Raw genomic sequence first — 19,809 nt, forward strand, 5'->3', positions numbered from 1 at the left:
AGGGGGGATAGGGGGCACCCCTGTCTTGTTCCCCTCTCTAAGCATATTTTCCCTGAGAGGTCTTTATTAACCCTAACCCTTGCGCTTGGGCCCCTGTACAGTATTTTTATCCACCTTCTAAAAACAGGGCCCAGGCCAAACTCCTCCAACACCCGCCAGAGATAGGGCCACTCCAAACTGTCAAAGGCCTTAGTTATGTCCAGGGATAGTACTGCTCTTGATCCCATAATCTCAGTCGGGGTCTGAAGGTTCATATAGACCCTCCTGATATTCATGCTCGTGGTTCTATGAGAAATGAATCCCGTTTGGACCACGTGGATAAGTTTATGCATAATTTTATTAAGCCTGGCAGCCAACACCCTTGCCAGGATCTTGGCGTCTGTACACAACAGGGATATAGGCCTGTATGCCGACGGGTCCAGTGGGTCACCCCCTTCTTTATGAAGCAAAATAATATCTGTTTCGGTCATCGAAACAGGCAAACACCCTCCCTGTAGAGCCCAGTTCAGTGTTTTCAATAATTCTGGCAGGAGGATCTTCCCGTACTGCTTATAGGTCTCTACCGGAAGACCATCCGGTCCTGGAGATTTTTGGTTTGCCATTCCATTTACCGCTTGTTGCACTTCAGCTAGTGTAATTGGCGCATCTATACCCTCTCTATCCTCTTCAGTAACCATCGGGATCCTTATACCCTTAAAAAAGTTTTCCATGTCCTTCTCCTCGACGATCCCTTGCGACCTGTACAGATTTTCGTAATACTTCTCGAATGTGCCTGTGATTTCTAGACTCTGAGAAGATATCTCGCCTTTTGGAGTCCTGATTGCCGGGATCATCGAGGAGGAGGAGTTGGTTTTTACCAAGTAGGCCAACATACGTCCCACACTTTCACCTTCCCCAAAGGTCCGTTGTTTCTGGAAAAGTTGCTTATTTTCACCCCTCTTCAGGACTGCTGCTCTTTAGGCTTCCTGTTTTTCCTCCCACCGTTTCTGCTTCTCTGGAGTAGGATCTTCTATAAATTGCTTCTCTGCCAACTCCAGTTCCCTCCTGATTCCTTCTTCCCACTCCCTTGCCCTCTTTGTGACTCCTGCCACCCCCTGGATCAAAATGCCCCTAAGAAATGCCTTCAAAGTGTTCCATTGTACACCCACTGTAGTTGAACCTTCATTAGATTTTAAGAAGTCTTCTAACTTTGTTGTTATCCTCTCTGGTTCCCCCATTAACTCCAACCAATATGGGCTTAGCTTCCAAAACCCTCTAGCCTCCCTGACCCCTATGTCCACTGAGGCCACCATCAGAGAGTGATCCGAGACCCCTCTCGGATAATATACTATATCCTTTATTAGTGGTACTGCCTCTACGTTCCCCAGGGTCATATCAATCCTGGAAAAGGTGGAGTGGGAGGCAGAGAAGCAGGAGTACTGCCTTACTCCAGGTTTCCAGGCCCTCCATATATCCAATAGGCCTGCCTCCTCTAGGAATTGACCCAACCGGCCCCCTGCTACACTGTTTACTTGGACTCTCGATGGATATCGGTCTAGCTCTCTGTTCAGCACCTCGTTAAAGTCCCCTAATACTATCACCGGGGTGTCTGTTTTATCCAACATAAACTCCATTAGGTTGTATAACACTTCCAATTTGAAAGGTGGGGGGATATAAATGTTGGCAATGACATACATTCTATTTTCAATAGAGCAGTATAAAAAAACATAACGACCCAAACTATCTATCCTGGTCTGCCTACAGGAGAACATCATACTTCTTGTTACCAATATACTCACCCCCCTAGAGTAAGAGACGAGTGGTATTGGGCCTGAAACCTCCTACTTGGGAGACATTTCATCGTGTCCTTTGTCAGGTGTGTCTCCTGTAGGCAGACCAAACCCACCCCCCCTAACTCCAGTAATGAAAAAATGGCAGCCCTCTTATTTGGGTTCCCCATCCCCCGTACGTTCCAGGAGCCTATTTTAAGGACCTTAGACTGCATCAAACAAGCCACAGGCAAGAGCTGGCCTCTAGGAAACCAAAAATAATGGGCGCCTTAAACTTGGTACATTGTCTTTTGCCGGAAAATAACACCTCCTTACCCATTATACCTCCCAGAGAACCCATAAGATAGCTAAAATGAAAATCCTCTATTAATACCATGTTGTGCACTACGTATAAAAAGGAGGAAGAAAAGGCAAACAAAAAAAAAGTGTTCCCTTAATTACCCACTGTACTTTGTAGCCCATAGGGCTTCCTTACTATTATATTCCATTCCAGTAAACATTCTAAATATCCCCTTTTTCATAGTGTTTACATTTACCACACATGTGCTTAATCCTGCATCCCCCCTCCCCCCTTTCCCCCTAGCTACCCCCCCAAGTGCTATGTGCATTTTAATTCCTCTTTAAAATAAATTTACAACCCCTCTCCCACTCCACCACCCGCCCCCCACCAGTCCCCCCCCCCCACCACTCCCCCCCATCCCTCCCACCCCCACTCCCCCCATCCCTCCCACCCCTTCCCCCCCCCACCCCTTCCCCCCCCTCCCCCAGCCCCTCCCCCCACCTTACCAGGTTAGCCCCTGGGGCTCTATTCGTGACCACCTCATATATTCCTTTCAAAATACCCCTTCCTAACATTCCCCCCCCTCCCTCCACCATTAGTATCCACATGTGCAAAATTTTAAATATAATATCCTCCTCCTCCCCCATTCCTACTCTACCATACACCATCATTCTTCCTCTCTATACCAAGTTCATATTGCTTCCCACAATCCAAATCTTCTTATCTTCTTATCGAGCATCCTAACACTCTGGGCTCCTTTCTTTGGGTTTCAGTCTCTGTTTGTTTTCTTCATACCAGCGGGTTACCCCCACCGGGGAATCAAAGAAGAGAACCTCTCCAATGGCCTCAACCCGTAGCCTAGCTGGATACAGTAAGGCGTACTTGACTTCAAATTTTTGTAGGGTGCGTTTGATCTCCACAAAACCTTCCCTGCGTCTCTGCAGCTCCGGTGAAAAGTCCGCGAAGTATGAAACCTTTGCTCCGTTGTAAAAAATAAGCCCCTTCTCTCTGGCTTTGCGCAATAGAATTATCTTGTCACAGTGTTTCAGAGATTTCATTAATAAGGACCTGGGGCGCCCTCCAGGGAGCGGAGCCCTGAAGGGGACCCGGTGGGCTCTCTCAATTGCAAACTGTGGGGAAAATGCATCTCTTCCAAATATTTCTGTGAGCCATCCTTCCAAAAAGGCAATGGGACTCTGCCCTTCACATCTCTCTGGGAGACCCACTATTCTTATATTGTCCCTTCTCAGGCGGTTTTCCATTTCATCCATTTTTTCATTAATTCTACCCAGTTGTTCCTTCATAGATTTAACATCTTGCTGTAGGGGAAAAACATCGTCCTCCACTTGACTCACTCTTCCCTCCAAGCCAGTTATTCTATCTACTGCCTTTTGCAACTCCTGCTTTATTAGTAATAGTTCATCTTTAACCTCTTTAATTTGACAGCTTAACCCCTCCACTGATGCCTTACAAGAGTTAATCGCCTGTAAAACTTCCCTCAGGGTTGGTTCTACCTCTGTAACGGAGACGGTTGTTGGTGGTGGTAAATGAGCTTTTTCCCCTGCCCCTGTACCTTTATTAACAATCGGGTTTTTATGCCCTGCTCCAGCTGGAGTTGAGGATGCCTGTCCTTGACTTTTCCTATCCCCGGTGGTCTTGAGTTGCGAAAATTGCCCGTTCTTAGTGGGGGTCTGTTCAGAGGTGTGTGCAAACCTCTCCAACTTTGCTGCTGCTGCTGCCGCCTGGTTCCCCTTCTCCTTTGCTGACCGTAATGACTGGGGCCCTAAATTCTCCATATTGACTGGCTCCTCCCCTCTCCTCCTTGACATTGCCGTTATTGCCTTTATGTACCCGGGTACCCAACACTACCAGGGGGGAACGAATAGGGCAAGAGGGAAGCCAGGGAGCAGCAGAAAAAGTTGGCCGGGACTACACAGGCAGGTACTGTCTCTTTTAATGCAAGGATCTATCTACAACCCTGCAGTCTCCAATCGGCCGATGTACATGTTCAGCAGTTTAAGAAATTAATATACTAATCAAATATGTCACGGCTTCCCGTTCACTTCTCCTTCCCCCTGTAGTACTATAGGACCACAGGGTAGCAACCTTCTGTCTTTTAGCCAAGCACAATGAGCTGTAATAAGTTGAGAGGGTTAAAACCCTCTTTTCAAGTCCCGCTCACCTGCTCCGGTCCCCAAAGTCCCAGGACCCAGCGTCCAGCTTCTTACCGGCCTCCACGGTGTGGCATAGGCAGTTTAGCATAGGAATAGGCTCACCACCGGACTTCAGTTCCACCCGTCCACCTCTCCTCCTCACTCGCCGCTCCGTAGCGGTATACTGAAAGCCGCTCCACCGACTCCCGGGTACGCAGGCGCAGTAATTGCCGCGGCTCCAGTGAAAGCGCCACAGTGCAGCTAACTTGCTCTAGTGACCGACACCGGCTTCTCCGTCTTCCTCGCCTGCTGCCTTGCAACGGCCACACCGAGACCCAGGCACAGGCTACCTAGTAGTGGCAGCCGGCCAAGCACTCCAACACACCGATATCGGCAGGTAGACAGTGGGGTCTGGTATTACACTCCTGATCGTCTCCACAGAATATATCCTCTGGTTCCTGGCACATGCTTTAGAGGATGCCAGGACGGGGAAACGCTGTTACACACGTTCTGGAGTTGTAAGGCCCTAGACGCCATTTGGCATAATACTACGTCTCTTATAACACTTCTCTCTGGAGTTTCGATTACTCTGACCTCTCAAAGGTGTCTGCTGTTTGCAGAGCTCCCAGCTGTTCCCCTCCCCCTACAGAAATTAATTCACACTCTCTTTTTAGTGCTATTCAATGGGCAATAGCTTTGAACTGGAAACGTTCCCATGTATCTTGGTCGCAGGTGATTTTGAGTATGGAGTCCATTAGGACTATGGAAAGAATACACCATACTCTTCTGGACTCCATGCACATTTTTGACCGCAAATGGAATAATTGGACGGCCCACCTGCTTAGTGATAGAGAGGATCCCTCGGCCCCAGTGGCTGAAACACAAGAGGTCTGATTATAGTCCCAATTGATAGAATCTGGTTGAAGAGTGCCTTTGTTTCATGTAGTATTGAATATAGCATCCTTGTTGAATGATGGCAATTTCAATATGCTTGGGTTGCACATTTGTCACAATTGTGAGTTTCTTTTTCTTTTTTTTTTTTGGTTTCGTTTTACTTCATGTATTTCTCTTTGTTTCGACTTAATGGGTTCATTATGTATTGTAATGAGTATTGTTATCTGCATTGTATGAGATTTAATACTAAGCTGTCATTGGCTTTTTAGCCACTGTACTTCTTGTCCCCACAATGCTTGTACACCCAGATGTTATACCATTCCACAATAAAAACGTTTGTAAACAAACAAAAAAAGAAAATAGACCTGTCTATAGGCAGGCATCTTGACTTCTGTTGAATTTAGTTCAATTTCAAAGTTTAGTCAAAGTTCATAAACTCTCAACCAGATTTTCATTTACAAAAATAAGATTTTCAGGCTAAATATAAGCCGTAAGACTTGCACTCGTGTTATAGTACCCCACAGTAACCAATCAGATTTCGGTTTACTCTGTGGAGAACTGTAAATTATTATTATTTTGGATACATTATATTACTAGAAGGTGTGTTTTTTTGTTTGTTTTTTTTCCTGCATTTTAAAATTTTAAATAGGCCTGTTTTTTTTTTTGGTTTTAATAGTGTTACCACTTTAAAATCACTAAGGGCTCTGTGAATGGGGAATACATGTGTATGCCATACGTGGGTGTACATATATATCAGCGTATATTTACGTACAGCCATGCATAGACGTTCAGGTCTATGGGTACCTGAGCTTCCCAGGCATGGAAAAAAGCCAGAATTTTCCACCTCTAATGTGCATGAACCTTAAATGCAATTCTAAACACAAGCCCTGTAAGTACCTAATTTTTCACTTAAAGTGTTTGTTACCCCAAAAAACAGGCTATACCCTCCCCCCTGTAAGCCGGCCACGATTTATCATGGCTGCTGAGCCCTGACACCGTGGTCGGTTTACGTGCCTCTGTCATCCGAAGCCCTGCTCTGTCCTTCTCTGTCCTCCTTTCCCCCTTCCCCTCCCTGCCTGTCTGCTCTGTGTCAGTGCCCACCCCCTACTGCTATTTTAACTACAATAAAAACATCCCATCCCCTCTGTAACATAACAATGTGTGTGCCTGTGTTATATCAAAAAGCTGCCGATCTGTACCTATATCAGAGCGTCTCCTGGTGCTCACATGACTCCTAGGCTCTCTTATCCCCTCCTCCCCAGCTGACATCAGCGGGAGTGCTCGGCTCCGCCCACTATAGCTGTCAGCCAGGCAGAGGAGAGAGCCGAGGAGTCACATGAGCGCTGGGAGACACTCTGATATAGGTACCGATCAGCAGCTTTTTGATGTAACACAGGCACACACCTTTGCTTAAGGTGTTACTACACCCAGGGTCCTGCATTCACTATATCTTGTCCCCCACAGTACACAAAACATGGAAATGCAATAGTTTTAGTAACTATAAACTGCTAAATACCTTTTTTCATCAGCAGTTAGAGCAGTCTTGTGACTTCTATCGGCATCTGGTTAAAGCTTGTAGGAGGTGTTTTCAATCTGCTTTGACTGTCCTATAAGGCTGCAGGACCCCTGACCCTCTGTCTGGACAGTGCTGATTGGCTCTGTGCCGATCACATGCACTCTCCCAAGAAAAAAAAAAACTCTCTAGCACACCAAACTGAGCACGTGTAGCTTGTCCCTTAGCCTCTGTTCTATCAGGAGATGGTTTGGGGACTGTGGAAGAAGGGGAGGACAGAGAAGACAGGATCAAGCAGACTTTTTACACAATGCAGAGAATTAACCCCTTAGGTTCCACAGTGAGTATAACAAGCATGCTTTACAGCATATACAGACAGATTTTACTGTTGTGGGTTTAGTAACACTAACTGCATTAGAGAAAAGTCAAGTGACCAGCCTGGCTCTGCTGTCTGGTAGGACTATGTAAATCTAATGAATGGATAGGCAGAAATAGAAGTCCCTTGTCAAGAAGAACAGCTCCCTTATTTGTAATTCATCTGAACTTTCATAAAGAATAACATGATTACTGAAATAAAATACAAAGAGCAGTGTTGTACAGTAACTCACATCAAGCAATCCAATTTCAGTTTTTATTAGTTTGAAAAAAAGGGGGGGGGGGTGAGATTATTTCTGCCAAAGCAAAATAGTTCTATGAGGCAATTTCAGTAATAGGAAGAGGACATGAAAATCAAATGTGGTTTGTGCTTTGAGATTGTGATTTATAAAGTATTAACATTCATATTCAATACAAATCTCTGGCTTCAGTGCATGCTTTGTGTGTCAACATTTAGGTGCAGGTCCTAAATGGGCATGAATTCTTAAAGTTTGACAGATTTCACTTGTTAAATTCTGGATGATTTTTAGAGTTTAATTACACTTGTCTGTTTTCATGCAGCAAAACTCTAGCATTACAAGTAGAAATCCAATTATTTCCTATGTGGCTGGTTCACATCTATCTAGTTTAGTGTGAAAAAAGCAATGGAAATTGATATGGGCCTAGTCACACGTTACCATGCACACGGCATGCATACTGCACTACGGGAATCCAGTTTTATACTTTTTTACGTTGCACCTTTAAAATTCAATACACCCATGAAGATTGATGTAAACTAGAGCTGCACGATTAGTCGTCAAGAATCGTTATCACGATTTTTTTCCCGTTGCGATCTTGACAAAAGTGTTTCACGATTCTTTCTATGCAAAGAATTCTCTCTGCTCTTCTGAAGCCACAGCCTTCAAAAGAAAGGAAGAAAAAAGCAGTCTGCCAAGATTCACAACATTCTTTAGCAGTGGAACTTAAGTATAAACATTGTAACAATTTTTCAAAGGAAAAGACTTGTGTGTAAATGAGGAAACTTTAACCACTTAAACACTAAACCTTTTTCTGACATTTGTTGGTTTCAAGTTAAAATAATTTTTTTTTTTTGCTGGAAAATTACTTAGAACCCCCAAACATATATATTTTTTTTTAGTAGAGACCCTAGAGAATAAAATGGTGGTTGTTGCAATATTTTATGTCATACCTTATTTGCACAGTGGGCTTTCAAATGCAATTTTTTAAAAAAAAATTACTTTAATGAATTAAAAAAAAAAAAACTAACCAGTAAAGTTAGCCCAATTTTTTTTGTATAATGTGAAAGATTTTATGTCGCGAGAATCGTGAGAGAATCATGATCTTTTTATTTTAAGCAAAAAAATCGTGATTCTCATTTTGGCCAGAATCGTGCAGCTAAATGGCCATTTGTTTTCTAAAACACTGTGTAACTAGCAGTTGTAACTTTTTTATTTAAATAGATATAGGTGCTTATTTTTTTTTTCTTTTTCATCCTTTGTTGCATTTCAGTGCTGTTGATCTCCTGCAGATTCTTTGCAACCACTTCCTGCCCACATGCAGATGCTCAAGAAAAGGCTGCATGGGATTTCTCAGATTGTTGATGGTGGTATCATCAGTGGAACTTGCCTGTGCAGTGTGCATCAGCACGATCACTTGTAGTCTCCACTAGGACAGCGTGACGGCGGTGCAGCAGCAGAATATAAAGACAGCACGCATATACGCGACCTCACGGAAGTGGGCTTTTTTCTATGGGGTTGCATATATGCATATCTCCCAGCTGCACAGCACACTCCCAGCACAAGTGATTGGGCTCTCGCCAACGATCAGGAAATGGGTCTCTTGGTTCTGGGTCACCTGATCGTTGTGATGACCTCTGATTGGCTATCACAGTGATAAGTCACTGTGAGCCCACCCCTGTGTTACATTCCTTTTCTGAATGAAGAAGGAGAAACTATTAAAAATAAAGAACAAAAAAAAAAGAACAAGATCAAGGTTTACCAGGGTCAAGGTCCACAGTTACGGTCAGCATATTTTGGGTAGAATTTAATTTAAAAAATGTTTTAAATTAGGATCAGTGTCAGTGTCAGTGTGTTTTAGACAGGATAAAAAAAAATGCAAAACGCGCACTATTGTTTCTGGGCTTTACTACAGGTACAAACAACAACTAACATACACATACTGTAAATGGTATCGCTGCAATTGTCAGGAGCAGGAGAATATATTTAGGGTTGTTCTTTGGTGGTAAATTATGATAATTGCAAGAAATCTACAGCTAAATTTGAAACTTTTTACAACATTAGGTCAGTTTACTTTCGAAAAAAAAATAAATCGGGAGATATCCGTCACCATTTCAAAATAGATAGTAAATAAATGTAGCGCTATGTGTAAAAATATATAGAAATATAAAGTGCAAATCTCTAAAATAAATCCTACATATAAATGAATAGTCCATAAAATGAAAAAAATGAAGAAATAAAACATATAAACGGTGCTACTCTGGAGGTTTATATGTGATTTTAAAAGTTTTTATCTTGTAAGTGCAACTTGTCTGTTTGGGGGCTTTGAAAAAATTTGTATACGGAGAACACTATGGTCTCTATACTTATTATTTACATGTCCTGAACTCGTGGAATCTTGAGCCAAGCTGGGAGGTGATTCGTTTCTTTGGCTGTTAATAAGCTGAGTTATCATTAAGAAAAGAGCCATCTGGATTACCCACCATTGATTGGGAAGAGGAAGTGAGAGATCCGCATATGAGTTTTGACCTATCTGGGAGGTGAGCGCGCATTTTTACTGGTGGTGGTGTGCACTTCTTTTAAGGACGAACAATCACTGTGGTGGAATTGTGTGGATACACTGATCACAAGAGTTTTTCATGTTTTTTATTTCTTCATTTTTTCATTTTATGGACTATTCATTTATATGTAGGATTTATTTATTTTAGAGATTTGCATTTTATATTTATATATATTTTTACACAGAGCGCTACATTTATTTATTTACTATCTATTTTGAAATTAGTGTGGTGTACCGACTGGAATGTTTAGCAGCTGTGCACGTTTATTATTAGGTTATCTTATTTAAACATCACAATATTTTTTACTTGTGGCGCTGATTGTTTCATCTTCTAATCCGTCACCATTTACCACCAAAAGAAAGCCCAATTCGTCCTGAAAAAAAAAACAAGGTTTAATCCACCTGGATGCACAAAGTATTTGTGATGATATGAACAGTTTTATTAACTCATGTCAAAGTTGCAAAATTGTGCTTAGGCATTACCTTTTGTTTTACCCTTAGGTGTGAAAGGGTTAAAGACAATTTTTTTTTTTCTTTTTGTAATAGTTTTTAAAGTGGACCTTCAGTCTTCTTTTTTTTTTTTTTTTTTAGCTTTCCATCTATTAAATCTTCTGCCCTTGTTTTAACTTGGATAATAAAACTTTTTTTTCTGTCAGTAAATACCTTATACAGACCACTTCCTGTTTCTTGTCTGGTCATTAGCCAAGGCTTATGACATCATGCACAGCTCTCTCTCTTTCAAACTTTCAAGAGTTTGCCCGGAAGGGAGGTGGGATGAGTCATAAGAGATCCAATGAAAGCTGCAGAGCTGACGGTGTTCCTCTGTGTGTCTGTGTAAATCCAGGAAGTGAACAGGCAGTGGCTTCAGCTGTCCACAGTTAAAATGGTTGCAGCCAGACTCAGTGGAGGGAGATTTCTGCAGCATATTTGGCAAGTATAGAATCACAGTATATATAAAATATGCCAAGTGGTTGGAGGGAGGCATCATATTGGCAAAGATGTTTTTATTACAAATTATGTGCGCAGACTGCATTTCCTCTTTAAGCACTGTCTCTTAAAAAAAAAAAGCTCTTGGTTAATACTTTAGTCTTTGTCTCTGGTCTCCAGCTAATAAATACATCTGTAATAGTAATTAAAGTATCCAGTCCTGCCACACAGAATATACATGCCTCCTCCTTTCACAAATTTTGGAAATTCAGATTGGGCATATGAAACCACATATCTTAGAGGCCAAGCACAGCAGCAAATGTGTGGTACGGCGGGATCAGCGCAGTCCCTATACGCTGATATCGGTGTATCACATTTTTTTTTTTTTTTTACAACGAACTTCATTGAAATGCCAGGCATTTTATACAGTTGAATTGCCCACTGCGGAAACACAATATTGGCACACGCTCTTGGAGTTGCATGCAATGCTATATTAGATCTGAAATAAAGTCCCTCACGCTATCAAAGTGAATATAAAATATATGAAATAAAAAATATTATTGTATAAATCTGTTAAACTAAATTGCGGCTGAATCTAAAGTGTATACAGTGCACTTGAATGGTTTGAGGTAGAAATGTGATCAGCGCAACTTATCTGTGAAATATATAATATTAAAATATATATGCAAATAAACTGCAAACTGTGTACAATATTCTACATTAAGTGGATCAATATAGGTGTACAAATGGCATATTATATTTGGTTCCTGCACTAATATGCCATTTGTACACCTATATTGATCCACTTTATGTAGAATATTGCACACAGTTTGCAGTTTATTTGCATATATATTTTAATATTATATATTTCACAGATACGTTGTGCTGATCACATTTCTACCTCAATGCTATATTAGAACAGAATAAAACCATACATATTGTTCTCTGTGCTCATGCGTTTCTGCAATATGCCGGCCTTAGTCATAGCTATGACTAAGGCCTGCGTAGGGCAGAAACAAGAGAGTGTGGAGGACAATATGTATTGTTTTATCCTGTTCTAATAAAGCATTGCATGTAACTCCAGAGTGGGTGCCGGTATTATGTGTTTCCACTGCAGACTTGGCTGACAGGAGCCTCCATGTACTACCATTTGCACCCAAAGCAGGCTATCCAGGTTGAGCAGTGGGTTTGTGTTTTTCCTGGGATCGCAATTGCCTGCTGCGGAGTACGAGGCAGTGAAGTGCCTTGCAATTTGCTCCCCTGAAAAAGAAAGCACATAATGTACTGTACCTACTGTGTCAGATCCTCTCAGTGGGAGGCCCTGTCAGCCACTTCCTGTATAACATCCCTCTATTAAAAATTTGAAGGAGCCAGGTGGAAATTTTTCAAGGAAAAAAGTGAAGTGAGATTTGTTCAACAATTGGCATCTGAAATTATGTATTAATCTCAACTTCTCCCTCAAAAGTGGAGCTTCTAACTTTCTGTTATAGGCCGACAACACAGTGCCATGCTTCACTGAAATCCCAACCAGCTTTTGTCAGCCCTGATTGCTGAACTACAAAACTCTGCCTATCTCACCCCTCTTGGTCTCACCCTACATGGAAATATTAATTTCTTTCCCAGTTAGACAATGCTGTCCACAGGTGTAGTTCTGAGGACATGCCTAATATGAAGTGGAACTGACCTCTAAACATCTACCCCTGAAAGAATTTTGCATGCATGATGACTTCACAGCAATTAATGAATGCTGTTTCTCACTACGGAAACACAAAGTAAAAGAAAAAATGTCAAGGGTTTTGGGACAGGACATACACTTTTTAAAGGCGTTACAAACCTTTCTGTGGACACCTTATGTTTTTCACCTACATACGATGTGCATTGATCATGTAGTCTTGATGTTATTTTTTGCCCTGTACAAACATCCTGTAGTAGAGTAATCTTCACATTTTGATGTCAGAAGTTTCTGTCAGTTTGAAACATGGGACATGCGGAACGGCACTGCATGTCCTCTGTCTGTAGTCTAAGAACTGACACTTCCTGTGAGGAAACTATATATATATATATATATATATATATTCTCAAAATCCCTAGATCTCTCAGTTTAGTGCTGGTGGGTGAAAGCGTTTAACAGAGCTTACCATGCTGGAAGAACTGTGATTGTTTATAAAATTAGCACACATTTGTGATGCAATCCAAAGAAAAAGCTAGGCATGTGTGACCCGGAACAAGAAGTTATTGACCCTCTGAGAAATAGGGACAAGGTAAGGGGATCCCAGTCGTTCCTCTACCACTTCTTAGCTGAAAGCTGTAGTATGAAAGAGAAGGGAGCCTGTGACCCCTGCCTGTGTATTCTGGGAACCTTTTTTTAGTGTTCTAGGAGGGGTAGGTAACACTTGTTCTCTTGTCTGTTGAGAAGACTGACTTTCACTTTCTATACTGGTGGTCGAAATTACTGGAACTGGTGGCGAAGGGAAATCGAAAATTCTCTAGCTGTCTCCAGAACAGGATTCTTGGGGTACAACCGCTTGGGTGACATCTATCAAGTGTAGACTTTTCCCCCATCTCTCAAAACTGCCAGAACATTTTGTTGATGTTTGCTTCATTTTACAAGTACATACCTTGCCTATCTATATAAAAATTGTATATTTTTTTTCATTTTAGGTTTTTTGACACTTCTAAACAGGCCATCGGTGCTCTCTTCATCCACTTTACCAATGTATTCCTTTCAAATCTGACGGAAGTGGATCCCTGTTCTTTGTAAGTGCAGAGAATTTATTTCCATGTGTGCTCTATTTTTGGTGATTATTTTCGTTTTTTCTTGTTCAGCCTTAAAAATCACTAAAATCACCAAGGGTAATCATTAAGGCCCGGTTCACACTAGTGCGACATGGAATCCGACTTACGAGAGCACAAGTCGCATGCCATGCCATGTCAAATTCAATGTTTCCCTATGAGAGCCCTCTTAACTGGCACAAGTCGCTCCGACTTTAGAAAAGGTTCCTGCCTGACTTTAGTCCGACTTCAATGCCAGAGAGTGTAAAAAGTCACACTAAAGCCTCATACACACGGTCGGATTTTCGGCAGGGAATTGCGTGATGACGGACTGTTTGCCTAAAATCCGACCATTAGTACGCTCCATCAGACAATTGTCCAACTTTCGGCCAACAAATTTTGGATGGCAGGCTAGTAAATTTTGGGTGGACAACGGTCAATTTTCCTTTCGTCTGTACACAAGTCCGTTACACAAGTCCAAAGTACAAATACGCATGCTTAGAATCAATGCTCACCAAACACGACATTAGCAGAAGGTGCCCTAAGGGTGGCGCTCAAGAACTGAAATTCCACGTAGTAAGTCACTACGTTTATGTGTGTGTTGGCCGACAATTGTGTGCCGTTAGTATGCAAGACAAAGTTCCTGGCACACACCCTTCGGACAAAAATCTGACACTCTGTTGGCCAACAATTGGATTGTGTGTACGAGGCTTTAGCCAGATTAAAGTCATACTGAAGTTGCAGGGCAAAGTCGGATCGGACGTCATGCGACTTTCATGTCGGAGCAGTGTGAACCTAGGCTAACGCACATAAAAACCATATACAGGACTCTAGGATATAGAAAAGTGCACTGAGGCAATTGTAAAACATATTTTTATACCTTTTTTCTTTCTGTACAGGTACTTAATGCATTTTCTGCTAGACGCTACACTTGGAATGCTGGTGATTTGGCTGAGTGTGAAATTTGTGTCCCTGATTGTGGAGCGTCAACAGTACACATTATTGGTATTTGGTGTATACGGTAAGAATGTAACTATTGGTATTCTCTTTTAGAAATATTATTCTTATTTATTTATTAATTTTATTTATTTGATGTTAGTTTTTAGTTGTGCTTATCCTCCAACATCTGTGTTATACTTTTTTTTTAGATTGCATTATTAATGCTGTTCTGGTATGTTAAGCTGAAGTTACCATTGCACAGTAATGTTAATGCAATCAGCCATGGGTGTTATTAGTTTAGTAACTATTGTTGATATTTTTGGGTACACATTTTTAGGAAGAATTAATTTTTTGTGTGCATAACAGTCTGCGTAATGTCCTTTCCCAACTTGTACACAAGAGGGCGACATGGTTCCTTATTAATATTAGCTATGGATTAAAACTGAGTATTACATAGAGTACGCTTACATTTTTATGTACTGTGTTCCTATTTAATCTGTTCATTTAGATTGCATGCATAAAGTTGTTGTATCTGAAAGCTGCACACATGCTACTCCTAAGACAAATGTTTAATTTGTGGGCCAGTGATAGAAGATGGACTTGCTGTATGTGCACTATGGCTCTTACATTTTGATACTTGGCAGATGGATAACAATTGGCAATAGAGATGTCTTTTCCGCTCCTCACATTGGGCAAAATATGGGCAAAGTTAGTCTAACGTTGAAAGCAGGTGGCCTGACTATCTGGTCAATAAATGATCCCCCCTAATGTTTATAAAAGCATATATACATTTGAATTGGCGGTTTTGATATTTACAGCTTATCTCTCTTATCCACTTATTTTAATATATGCTATCAGCCAAAAACGTTAATCTTGAAGAACTCAGTTCCCCCTGGCAGATGTTTGTCATAGGTGTCTGTGAAAGTTGCAGATACTCAATATAAAATCTGACTGTGATCGAATCCTTTAAGAATTGCAGGCATTGGATATCAATACTTTATTAAAACATCAAAATATCTCAATAGATACATACAGTGGCTAGAACTGTGTCCAATAACATGCAAAATAGGACCAAAAAAAATACGCAGTGCTTCTTCAAAAATACCCCTGAAAACTGGTGTGTTCTCTCTATGTGGATGAGTTTCCTTTTAGAATCTTTCCCCCCGATGATCAACAATCATGCTGGTATGTTAACCTAGCTTCCACCCAAATTGGTAGTCCGCACAATTTAAATGAGTAAAATAACAGAAAACTCTCCATAATCGATATTAGCAGGGACACCTTCAAGCGGACCCGTCATTGAAATTCACATTTTGAGCATTAATCACATACATGAACTAAAGGGGCACATATCATCACTTTATTATCTGGGAGGAAAAGTATTTATTTCTTTCTAGCCAGGAATAGAAAACATTCTGCAGTTCCCAGCCACCAACCTAGACCAGATGGTCTGTTTTCAGTTAGTACTGAGAGAAGAGGATCAAACCCAATATCCCATATAAATAGTAATTAGAAGCTAAATATGAACACTATATTTTAATTCAATAACTAATACTGACTGGATTGTTTTCTATTTAAATGTATCTCTTTCTCAATAGTGTGTATAGCCCAAAAAAACATTTCAACATTTTTAAGGGCTAGTTTACACTTGGCAATGATTTGTAACGCTTATTACTGTTTTAACATGCAGTCCTGATGTGTTTTTGATGCTTTTGTGATGCGTTTTTGAAGTGTTAAGGAAGCTTGGCAAATGCCCCGTGTGTGTTGATTTTCTATTTATTTTAAAGGGGTTCAATAGAATCCGGGCTCATTAATATCCCCAGCTCAGTAATACTCCAGCTCAGCAGATCCCCAACTCATTAGTACTCCTCTCAGCAGATCCCCAACTCATTAGTACCCCTCTCAGCAGATCCCCAACTCATTAGTACTCCTCTCAGCAGATCCCCAACTCATTAGTACTCCTCTCAGCAGATCCCCAACTCATTAGTACTCCTCTCAGCAGATCCCCAACTCATTAGTACTCCTCTCAGCAGATCCCCAACTCATTAGTACTCCTCTCAGCAGATCCCCAACTTATTAGTACTCCTCTCAGCAGATCCCCAACTCATTAGTACCCCTCTCTCCAGATCCCCAACTCATTAGTACCCTTCTCAGCAGATCCTCAGATCCTTAGTACCCTGCCCAGCAGATATCCAGCTCATTAGTACCCATTTTCACCAGCTCCCCAGCTTGTTGGTACCCGCATTCAGCAAATCCCTAGCTCGCTAGTACTCCCGTTCTGCAGATCCCCAGCTCATTGGTACCCACGTTCAGCAGATTGTCAGCTCCTTACTACCAGTGTTCTGTAGATCCCCAGTTAATTAGTACCTGCAATCAGCGAATCCTCAGGTCATTAGTACCCGCGATTAGCAGATCCCCAGCTCATTTGTACCCCTGTTCTGCAGATCCCCAGCTCATTAATACCCCCTTTCAGCTGATCACCTGCTCAGTCACTCCCAGCTCTGCTGATCCCCCACTCAGTAACCCCTAGCTCTGCTAATACTCTAATTTTCTGATCCTCCTCTCTCTCCTTTCCTTTTCTGCTAAATTGCTTCTGTGCTGTACACAACATGTGACATCTGCTCTGCTGATCCCCTGCCGCTCAGACCTCTCTCTCTGATCACCACTCACCTTCTGCTGTAGCGTTCCCACGTTGTTACGTTATGGTCCAGTCCTCACTCACCTTCCTGCTGCTCAGTGCTGCACAACAGTTGTGACATCTGTAGCAGACACTCTCAGTATAAATACACATGAACTGGAAGTGACTGCTGATGAAGCCTTTCTGGTTTGCATGTTGGTTTCCTAGTGCATCTTAGGATATCTGATACCGCCAAAACAAAGCAAAGCTAACTCTGAATAAGTGCCCTTCAACAGCCACAGGTACTGTTAGGAATTGCTGTGATGGACTTCTATAGAGGCTTTGGAGATGCATTGAAGCACCAAGAAAGACATAGGGTATAAATTCAGAAGCAAAGTAGCACAAACTCAACAGTGTGTACAGGCCTTTAAGGTAACCATTTTCTTTAGTGATGGCTGCTTTGATTGGCATTCAGAATGTTTTAAAACGTTGGGTCAAATGCCACATTTTGAAGCAAGTGTAAATGAGGTCTAAAGCTGAACACTTTTATTTAAATATATTCACCAATAGCCACAAAGCATATAAATCCACATACACCAGATGCCTTTGCAAATCCAGCTATTACCTTGAAAAAGGTGTAGTGATAACCATACCTATAAACTTATAAAAAAATCATAATTCCTGAGAATTGGGGTGGAGTGGTGGGCAGAGCTAATAGTGCCACACAGTACATGGTGACAGATGGGTGTGGCAAAATTGTGTCAACAGTGGGAGTGTCTTAAAATTTGAGAGTACATACTGAGTGCAGAGGTCAGGAGTATTTTAACATACTTACTGCAGTGGTACAGGGGTGGGTAGTGTACATAGTACAGGTGTCCAGGGTGAGTAACATGCATAGTGCAGGGATCCAGGTGGGTAACATACATAGTGCAGTGGTCTTGGGGTTGGTAATGTACATATTTATACACTGCATACACATACTGTACATTACACTGAATACACACTCATACACCCACATACAAATACATTGAATCCCAACCACGACACTACTTGCCTGGAGTTTGCATGTTCTCCCTGTGCCTGCGTGGGTTTCCTCCGGGTACTCCGGTTTCCTCCTACACTCCAAAGACATGCTGGTAGGTTAATTGGATTTTATCTAAATTGGCCCTAGTATGTATATGTATGAATGTGAATTAGGGACCTTAGATTGTAAGCTTCTTGAGGGTAGGGATTGATGTGAATGTATAATATATATGTAAAGTGCTGCGTAAATTGATAATAACATACACACTGGATACACACACATATAACATTCTCTGTGCATCTGACCCTGCTAGCAGAAAAGCCTGGGAATGGCATCTGTGTATATACTGTACATTTTCTATGCTGGGGGAAGATTGCTCCCACTCTATCTACACTTCTCCAACACATCTCCTCCTCCTTTCCTGGCAGGCAGTGAATGATTTAAGTTGGACTACATATGCTTCATGTATTTAGAGAACATTTGCTAATCCAGAAGTTCAACTTTGAAAAAAATATGTAGTTCCCCATAGTCCTCTTTCACACAGTCATACTACAGTGTACTCCCATGCGAGGGTGTGTTTACCATCATAGGGATGGATAGGGGTTCCGTGCATCCCTGTGCAGGCAGTCCCATTCATGTCAATTGGGACACAGCAGCTGCATGGAAACACTTTTTCTTTTTTTTTTTCTTTTTTTTGCAGACCCTGAATGCACACTGTCTGTGATCGGGGCCGTGCATCTGCACAGATGTCAAACTGTCCATACAGCTGCTGCGTCCTGATTGACATGAATGGAGTTACCTGCACAGAGATGCACAGAAACGCCTCTGCATCCCCATGCGTGTACACGCGGCCCTGGCACGAGCGTATACTATAGTACATCCATGTGAACCAAGGCCTTATATGTGCAGATATGTATTACATTTTTCTATGTGCTTCCTGATTTTTAGAATGCAATGCATGTACATGTTTTTTGTGATAAATGTCCATTCCACCCAAAATTGATATTCGTTTTTTGGGTTAATTACCCATTATATCCGTATATTTTACCCCACACAATTTTCTCAATCATCACAAAGTTAAATGATGGATTTTACAATAACTCAGACCAAATAATAATTTGAGAATACCAGATGAAAAACAGTGACTTCTTCTTTTTTGGCATATAGATATGAAGTATTCGTTTTTTGGTAGAGGTGGATTTTAAAGCCGTATTAAACCCCAAAGCAAACATTTATTATACTTTATCTTACCAATTCTTCGATGTGATGGCTGCATTCATTTTTTGCTTTTTTTTTTTTTTAGACTTTCTTTCCTTTATTATCACCTGGTGATCTGGCCAGTAAGTCTCTTGTTTTCAAAAGAACAAGCTGTTCTGGAGATGTAGCATTGTAGCATTCACAGAGCTGAGACAAACCATTTAGAGGAAAGGAAAGAAAATTGCTTGATTCCCCAATCAACGCAGTCAGTGTTGATGGGGAAATTGCTTTTGTGTTCTGCCGTTGGGGAGAGTGGGGAGCATTCCCTACTGGCAGAATACAATGATCCCTGCTGCCCAGCTATATTTGCTAGCAGTGATTGAGTTAAAAAAAAATCAGACAGGCTGCTTTTATCGACTTCCGTACACGCAAAGGGCAGAACATTTAAGTGAATGGGCTAGCCCTATGCAACATGCAGAATCACACTTTGAAAAATCCTGTAGCAGGAACGTTTATTTCCGCTACGCAATTTAACGGGGCCACAGAGTTGATG

The 19,809-nt window shown here is 41.6% G+C and overlaps 2 protein-coding genes across 3 annotated transcripts in view; one reads left to right on the plus strand and one right to left on the minus strand.

Moving 5' to 3' along the window:
• Positions 1-19,809, plus strand: part of LOC141131780 (store-operated calcium entry regulator STIMATE-like) — a 154,681-nt gene that overhangs the window by 77,751 nt on the left and 57,121 nt on the right. Inside the window, exons 3-4 of the mRNA XM_073619437.1 lie at positions 13,369-13,464; positions 14,379-14,500. Coding sequence (XP_073475538.1) covers positions 13,369-13,464; positions 14,379-14,500 — 218 coding nt within the window. The remainder of the gene's footprint in view (positions 1-13,368; positions 13,465-14,378; positions 14,501-19,809) is intronic.
• The window catches only part of ITIH5 (inter-alpha-trypsin inhibitor heavy chain 5), a 222,336-nt gene continuing 212,503 nt past the window's right edge, over positions 9,977-19,809 (minus strand). For both annotated transcript variants that reach the window (XM_073619435.1, XM_073619436.1), the window contains one exon: positions 9,977-10,154. In XM_073619435.1, coding sequence (XP_073475536.1) covers positions 10,120-10,154 — 35 coding nt within the window. In that variant the 3' untranslated portion in view covers positions 9,977-10,119. The remainder of the gene's footprint in view (positions 10,155-19,809) is intronic.

Source organism: Aquarana catesbeiana, linkage group LG03 (assembly GCF_042186555.1).
Source record: "Aquarana catesbeiana isolate 2022-GZ linkage group LG03, ASM4218655v1, whole genome shotgun sequence".
In the NCBI taxonomy this organism is placed as follows: domain Eukaryota; kingdom Metazoa; phylum Chordata; class Amphibia; order Anura; family Ranidae; genus Aquarana; species Aquarana catesbeiana.